Raw genomic sequence first — 8,529 nt, forward strand, 5'->3', positions numbered from 1 at the left:
CGGCTAACAACAGACAACAGAGTCATGATGGACTAACAACAGACAACAGAGTCATCGGCTAACAACAGACAACAGTGTCATCGGCTAACAACAGACAACAGTGTCATCGGCTAACAACAGACAACAGAGTCATCGGCTAACAACAGACAACAGTGTCATCGGCTAACAACAGACAACAGAGTCATCGGCTAACAACAGACAACAGAGTCATCGGCTAACAACAGACAACAGAGTCATCGGCTAACAACAGACAACAGAGTCATCGGCTAACAACAGACAACAGAGTCATCGGCTAACAACAGACAACAGAGTCATCGGCTAACAACAGACAACAGAGTCATCGGCTAACAACAGACAACAGAGTCATCGGCTAACAACAGACAACAGAGTCATGACGGACTAACAACAGACAACAGTTAAAGACCAACACCCAAATGATTGACGAGTTGCAGACCAACTGATATTTAACTACTAAAGAAAGTCACACTCTACATGACTCCCGGTGACTTTATTGATTATTTTTTTCTCATGACAGAGAACAGATATCAGCTCAAAATCCAATAAACAGTCCATCACTAAATTCAGCCAACCAAGGAGAGCCATACCATACCTTGAGTATGGCCGGGTGTGGGAGAGCTATCTTGATCTTCTCATCCACCCCAACCAGGATAGAGGCGACTATCTGGCAGGCTTTAGACCTGTCGAAGAACGTGTCCTTTAGGGTCAACAGGTAGGCTCCTGTGAAGAAAGGAGAGAGGAGAAGAGGAGGACAGTAGGGGTGAAACGTGGAGTCTGAAACGTACAGCTATTGTGCTCCTAAGAAACTTTCTCCAAATACGATAAATACAGAGATGTCATTTTTGACATTCCTACAAATATGACCTGATTCAGGATCGTAGGCATTTGACGCTATTTCCTACTTCACAGTAGAGCCGTAAAAAAAACCCAAAGAAGAATATATTATAATTTTTTGTTGCAGAAAAGCCTTCTTGAACATGTGAACTTTCATATGACTTAATTACAAACTTGTCTGGGATCCGTAAATATGAATATTAAATTAAGAGCCTAGTTTAGCCAAGGAGAAAGCACTGAGCTCTGTAGGGAGAAAGACAGGCTCCATGATTGGCTGAGATAATGGAAGGAGATCATAGAGGAAGGGGAGGACCATCCCCACCAGTGAATTATAATAATAATAATAATAATAATAATAATAATAATAATAATAATATGCCATTTAGCAGACGCTTTTATCCAAAGCGACTTACAGTCATGCGTGCATACATTTATACGTATGGGTGGTCCCGGGGATCGAACCCACTACCGTTGGCGTTACAAGCGCCGTGCTCTACCAGCTGAGCTACAGAGGACCACCAATTATCAAATTAAAAATAGTGAAAACTTTCAAGAAGTTATCCTTCTTAGTGAAACTATACTAAATATATTCACGTCACCAAATAATTTATTAAAACACACTGTTTTGCAATGAAGGTCTACAGTAGTCTCAGCAGCACTCAGGTAGGGTAGCTCCATGGTGTAGCCGGAGGACAGCTAGCTTCTGTCCTCCTCTGGGTACATTGGCTACAATACAAAACCTAGGAGGCTCATGGTTTTCACACCCTTCCATAGACTTGAAGAGAAATTATGACAACTTCCGGAGAACGTCCTTTAACCTATCAGAATTTATGCAGCATGAACTGACATCTTGTCCACCCAATCAAAGGATCAGAGAATTAATCTAGTACTGAAAGCATAAGCTACAGCTAGCTAGCACTGCAGTGCATAACATGTGGTGAGTAGTTTACTCAAAGAGAGAGAAAGACAATACTTGAACAGTTTTGAACAGATTAATTTCTTAAAAAATGAAGGAGAAGGAAGAGAGTGAGAGAGCAAGATAGCTATATTTACACTACCAGTCAAAAGTTCGGACACACCTACTCATTCATTGTTTTTTCTTAATTTCTTACTATTTTCTACATTGAAGAATAATAGTGAAGACATCAAAACTATGAAATAACAGATATGGAATCATGTAGTAACCAAAAAAGTGATATAGAAATCAAATTAAATGTTATATTTGAGATTCTTCAAATAGCCACCCTTTGCCTTGATGACAGCTTTGCACACTCTTGGCATTATCTCAACCAGCTTCATGAGGTAGTCACCTGGAATACATTTCAATTAACAGGTGTGCATTGTTAAAAGTTAATTTGTGGAATTTCTTTCCTTCTTAACGCGTTTGAGCCAATCAGTTGTGGTGACAAGGTAGGGGTGGTATACAGAAGATAGCCCTATTTGGTAAAATACCAAGTCCATATTATGGCAAGAACAGCTCAAATAAGCAAAGAGAAATGACAGTCCATCGTTACTTTAAGACATGAAGGTCAGTCAACACGAAACATTTCAAGAACTTTGAACGTTTCTTCAACTGCAGTTGCAAAAACCATCAAGAGCTATGATGAAACTGGCTCTCATGAGGACCGCCACAGGAATGGAAGACCCAGAGTTACCTCTGCTGCAGAGGATAAGTTCATTACAGTTTCCAGCCTCAGAAATTGCAGCCCAAATAAATGTTTAATAATAATAATAATAATAATAATAATAATAATATGCCATTTAGCAGACGCTTTTATCCAAAGCGACTTACAGTCATGCATGCATACATTTTTGTGTATGGGTGGTCCCGGAGATCGAACCCACTACCCTGGCGTTACAAGCGCCATGCTCTACCAGCTGAGCTACAGAGGACCACAAAGTTCAAGTAACAGACACATCTCAACATCAACTGTTCAGAGGAGACTGAGTGAATCAGGCCTTCATGGTCGAATTGCTGCAAAGAAACCTTTACTAAAGGACACCAATAATAAGAAGAGACTTGCTTGGGCCAAGAAACATGAGCAATGGACATTAGACCGGTGGAAATATGTCCTTTGGTCTGGAGTCCAAATTGGAGATTTTTGGTTCCAACCGCCGTGTCTTTGTGAGACGCGGTGTGGGTGAACGGATGATCTCCGCATGTGTAGTTCCCACCGTAAAGCATGGAGGAGGAGGTGTGATGGTGCTTTGCTGGTGACACAGTCTGTGATTTATTTAGAATTCAAGGCACACTAAACCAGCATGGCTACCACAGCATTCTGCAGCGATACGCCATCCCATCTGGTTTGTTTTTCAACAGGATGTTGACCCAACACCCCTCCAGGCTGTGTAAGGGCTATTTTACCAAGAAGGAGAGTGATGGAGTGCTGCATCACATGACCTGGCCTCCACAATCCCCCCACCTCTAACCAATTGAGATGGTTTGGGATGAGTTGGACCTCAGAGTGAAGGAAAAGCAGTCAACAAGTGCTCAGCATATGTGAGAACTCCTTCAAGACTGTTGGAAAAGCATTCCAGGTGAAGCTGGTTGAGAGAATGCCAAGAGTGTGCAAAGCTGTCATCAAGGCAAAGGGTGGCTACTTTGAAGAATCTCAAATATATTTTGATTTGTTGAACACTTTTTTGGTGTTCCATATGATTCCATATGTCTTCACTTTTATTCTACAATGTAGAAAATAGTAAAAAATAAATGAAGACCCTTGAATGAATAGGTGTCCAAACTTTTGACTGGTACTGTAGTTGTCTTTTTTTCAATTTCACTTAGCTAGCAAATGCAGCTAGCTAGTTTAGCCTACTCAAACACCTGGCTCAAACAGAAAAGGATGCGATGTTAGCTAGCTGGCTATTACAATCAAACACTGGAACTCGTCCAAGTCAAGGTAAGCTTTTGGTTTTATTAATTTATTGCCACCGCGGCCCACCGGTATACCTGCTAAACTGCTTGCTGACTGCACTGCATGATTGTAGCGGGTTTACTAACGTGTTAGTTCTAGTAGCTATGTTGACAATGACGTTACTAACGTCGTTAGCTAATATGGTGACTACGTGTGTAGCGGTTAGCGGCTACGATATGAAGGTTTGGCTTGGAAAGGTTTTGTCGCCTGGTCACAGACAGCGGCTGTGTTGTGCACTGAGGTCCACAAGCGAAGGGAAAAGGTGAGGAGGAGAGCGCGTAGATGCAAGAAGGAATTATACAACGAGCAAAATGTTCATGCTGCTTGTATGTGGCTGCTATGAAAGTGAACTGTTTGCTTGTGATCAGGGCTGTATTCATTTGCGCCAATTCTGTTGAATGTTTTTTTGCAAACGGAACGAAACATATAAACATAACTGAATTTGTCCAATAGAAACTCTCGTTTGCAACTGTTGGACTAATGATTACACCCTAGATCAGCTAGATGCAGGCAAGAGTGTGCAAGGCGGTATTGAATGTGTAATTGTCTGTCACCTTGATTAGTTAAATTTTTGTCTCGACCTGTGCACCTACGTTGTAAACTTTCATTCATAGGCTAGGTTGTAGCAACCTAATGATGGGTACAGGGAACATTAGAGTATCATGTAGTAGCCTAAACCTAGCAATGTTACATTGAGCTGGGCGAATGGAATATGAACGACAATCATCCAATATGCTGTAATAGAAATAAGGCCATGCTAATTCAAAACAAATCGTCCTCCCTCATTTTAAACGTCACCGACTGCCACTGATAGAGAGACGACTTTCTGGAGGACAATGCCATGCTGACTCATGAATTGACATGTGAATGTTCTTAATTAAAATGGGTGGGGCTAAGGCTTAAGAGGGTTTGAACGATGCTGAATGGACGTTAACGAAGAAGAGCTCTTTAGAAAGTGTGAAAAACATTCAAGGGCATTTTTCTCCTACCTGTCTCCATATTGGGATAACAAGTTTATCAAATGCCAAAGAAGCATAACTTTCCCATGTTTCATGATATACCATTTCAAAACTTTTACAAAATGTAAAAAATACTCAAAAAATAAATTTAAAATAAAAAAAACAGCCAATCTTGAAGATTTGACATAAGCTCATCTTCCTGAATTCAGTCTCAAATGTCAAAACCAGAGTGGATAATAATGTCAGTATGAAGAATCCCATCAAGGTGTTGACTTAAGAAGAGGTAAGTGCCCCAATCTGGATAACACAAGCAAAGCAACTGCATAATGAAGATGACACCGTTTTCTTTTCAAGGCAGATGAGACCAGCTGTGACACAAATCAAATGCAATGAACAGATCGGAGCAGTCCAGGGAGACATTTTCCATCACGTTGAACACACTTCACAATGTCAGCACCTTGATATTTTCTCCACCTAACAATGAGCCATTTGAGACACTCGATAATCCAGACGTCAAAGGCCTCAATCATCTGACAAATGAGCCATTTGATTGGCTGTCAGGCCCTGCTGCGACAAACAATGACTGCCTATTGCGTTGACACAATGGCTGACCTGTCAGAAAGTCTTGAATAGCAGCAATCAGAGGCTCTCCGTTTCTGGGGGTCACCAAGTTGGCTTTGGTCTGGAGGGACACAGAAAGAGAAATTAGAAAAGTAACGGTCAGCGTGAAAGCAGAACCTTGGCTCTGCAGGTTTAGTGTTGTTTAAACCTGGGCTTAAAGACTGAGTGACAGAGAGGAGAACTGTTGAGGTGGACTGTGGGGTGTTGTAGGTGTAGGGGTGGACTGTGGGGTGTTGTAGGTGTAGGGGTGGACTGTGGGGTGTTGTAGGTGTAGGGGTGGACTGTTGGGTGTTGTAGGGGTGGACTGTGGGGTGTTGTAGGTGTAGGGGTGGACTGTGGGGTGCTGTAGGTGTTGTAGGTGTAGGGGTGGACTGTGGGGTGTTGTAGGTGTAGGGGTGGACTGTGGGGTGTTGTAGGTGTTGTAGGTGTAGGGGTGGACTGTGGGGTGTTGTAGGTGTAGGGGTGGACTGTGGGGTGTTGTAGGTGTTGTAGGTGTAGGGGTGGACTGTGGGGTGTTGTAGGTGTAGGGGTGGACTGTGGGGTGTTGTAGGGGTGGACTGTGGGGTGTTGTAGGTGTAGGGGTGGACTGTGGGGTGTTGTAGGGGTGGACTGTGGGGTGTTGAAGGTGTAGGGGTGGACTGTGGGTGTTGTTGGTGTAGGGGTGGACTGTGGGTGTTGTAGGTGTAGGGGTGGACTGTGGGGTGTTGTAGGGGTGGACTGTGGGGTGTTGAAGGTGTAGGGGTGGACTGTGGGTGTTGTTGGTGTAGGGGTGGACTGTGGGTGTTGTTGGTGTAGGGGTGGACTGTGGGTGTTGTTGGTGTAGGGGTGGACTGTGGGGTGTTGCAGGTGTAGGGGTGGACTGTGGGGTGGTGTAGGTGTAGGGGTGGACTGTGGGGTGTTGTTGGTGTAGGGGTGGACTGTGGGGTGCTGTAGGGGTGGACTGTGGGGTGCTGTAGGGGTGGACTGTGGGGTGCTGTAGGGGTGGACTGTGGGGTGTTGTAGGGGTGGACTGTGGGTGTTGTTGGTGTAGGGGTGGACTGTGGGTGTTGTTGGTGTAGGGGTGGACTGTGGGTGTTGTAGGGGTGGACTGTGGGGTGTTGAAGGTGTAGGGGTGGACTGTGGGTGTTGTTGGTGTAGGGGTGGACTGTGGGGTGTTGAAGGTGTAGGGGTGGACTGTGGGTGTTGTTGGTGTAGGGGTGGACTGTGGGTGTTGTTGGTGTAGGGGTGGACTGTGGGTGTTGTTGGTGTAGGGGTGGACTGTGGGGTGTTGCAGGTGTAGGGGTGGACTGTTGTAGGTGTAGGGGTGGACTGTGGGTGTTGTAGGTGTTGAAGGGGTAGGGGTGGACTGTGGGTGTTGTAGGTGTAGAGGTGGACTGTGGGGTGTTGTTGGTGTAGGGGTGGACTGTGGGGTGTTGTAGGTGTAGGGGTGGACTGTGGGGTGTTGTAGGTGTAGGGGTGGACTGTGGGGTGTTGTAGGGGTGGATTGTGGGGTGCTGTAGGGGTGGACTGTGGGGTGCTGTAGGGGTGGACTGTGGGGTGCTGTAGGGGTAGAGGTGGACTGTGGGGTGTTGTAGGTGTAGGGGTGGACTGTGGGGTGTTGTAGGGGTGGACTGTGGGGTGCTGTAGGGGTGGATTGTGGGGTGTTGTAGCGGTGGACTGTGGGGTGTTGTAGGGGTGGATTGTGGGGTGTTGTAGCGGTGGACTGTGGGGTGCTGTAGGGGTGGACTGTGGGGTGTTGTATGGGTGGACTGTGGGGTGTTGTAGGGATGGACTGTGGGGTGGACTGTGGGGTGTTGTAGGGGTGGACTGTGGGGTGCTGTAGGGGTGGACTGTGGGGTGCTGTAGGGGTAGAGGTGGACTGTGGGGTGCTGTAGGGGTGGACTGTGGGGTGTTGTATGGGTGGAATGTGGGGTGTTGTAGGTGTAGAGGTGGACTGTGGGGTGTTGTAGGGGTGGACTGTGGGGTGCTGTAGGGGTGGACTGTGGGGTGTTGTAGGGGTGGACTGTGGGGTGTTGTAGGGGTAGAGGTGGACTGTGGGGTGTTGTAGGTGTAGGGGTGGACTGTGGGGTGCTGTAGGGGTGGACTGTGGGGTGCTGTAGGGGTGGACTGTGGGGTGTTGTAGGGGTGGACTGTGGTGTGTTGTAGGTGTAGAGGTGGACTATGGGGTGTTGTATGGGTGGACTGAGGGGTGTTGTAGGTGTAGAGGTGGACTGTGGGGTGCTGTAGGTGTAGGGGTGGACTGTGGGGTGAAGAGGTAAATGCTGGCAGACTGCATGCAACTTGGACTTTCATGTAAATTATTAATTGATGTCAATGGGAGTGCTGCACATCGTGTAGGGGTGAGGCACAACGTGTAGGGGTGAGGCACAACGTGTAGGGGTGAGGGAACAACGTGTAGGGGTGAGGCACAACGTGTAGGGGTGAGGGAACAACGTGTAGGGGTGAGGGAACAACGTGTAGGGGTGAGGCACAACGTGTAGGGGTGAGGCACAACGTGTAGGGGTGAGGGAACAACGTGTAGGGGTGAGGGAACAACGTGTAGGGGTGAGGGAACAACGTGTAGGGGTGAGGCACAACGTGTAGGGGTGAGGGAACAACGTGTAGGGGTGAGGGAACAACGTGTAGGGGTGAGGCACAACGTGTAGGGGTGAGGCACAACGTGTAGGGGTGAGGGAACAACGTGTAGGGGTGAGGGAACAACGTGTAGGGGTGAGGGAACAACGTGTAGGGGTGAGGGAACAACGTGTAGGGGTGAGGGAACAACGTGTAGGGGTGAGGGAACAACGTGTAGGGGTGAGGGAACAACGTGTAGGGGTGAGGCACAACGTGTAGGGGTGAGGCACAACGTGTAGGGGTGAGGGAACAACGTGTAGGGGTGAGGGAACAACGTGTAGGGGTGAGGCACAACGTGTAGGGGTGAGGCACAACGTGTAGGGGTGAGGGAACATCGTGTAGGGGTGAGGGAACAACGTGTAGGGGTGAGGCACAACGTGTAGGGGTGAGGGAACAACGTGTAGGGGTGTGTGGTGTGCTGTGGGAGTTTAAAGGTGAAGTAGGACAGGGGATACTAACCCCCATCAGCACCAGGGCTTCAGCCTTGGCCTCCTCTGTCTGGGGAAGGTGAAGATTCATCTCGTCCCCATCAAAGTCAGCGTTGTACGGCGTGCACACACACTCGTTGA

At 47.2% G+C, this 8,529-nt stretch overlaps 1 protein-coding gene across 1 annotated transcript in view; it reads right to left on the reverse strand.

The window, feature by feature from the left end:
* LOC311125451 (DNA-directed RNA polymerase III subunit RPC1-like) overlaps window positions 1–8,524 on the reverse strand; it is a gene marked incomplete at both ends in the record, with an annotated part of 24,525 nt that extends 16,001 nt beyond the window's left edge. The window contains 3 exons of the mRNA XM_084199503.1: window positions 611–738; window positions 5,339–5,408; window positions 8,420–8,524. Coding sequence (XP_084055629.1) covers window positions 611–738; window positions 5,339–5,408; window positions 8,420–8,524 — 303 coding nt within the window. The remainder of the gene's footprint in view (window positions 1–610; window positions 739–5,338; window positions 5,409–8,419) is intronic.
* Window positions 8,525–8,529: the final 5 nt, after the last annotated feature.

The sequence above is a fragment of the Coregonus lavaretus genome (genome assembly GCF_964263955.1).
Source record: "Coregonus lavaretus genome assembly, contig: HAP1_SCAFFOLD_7555, whole genome shotgun sequence".
Taxonomy (NCBI): domain Eukaryota; kingdom Metazoa; phylum Chordata; class Actinopteri; order Salmoniformes; family Salmonidae; genus Coregonus; species Coregonus lavaretus.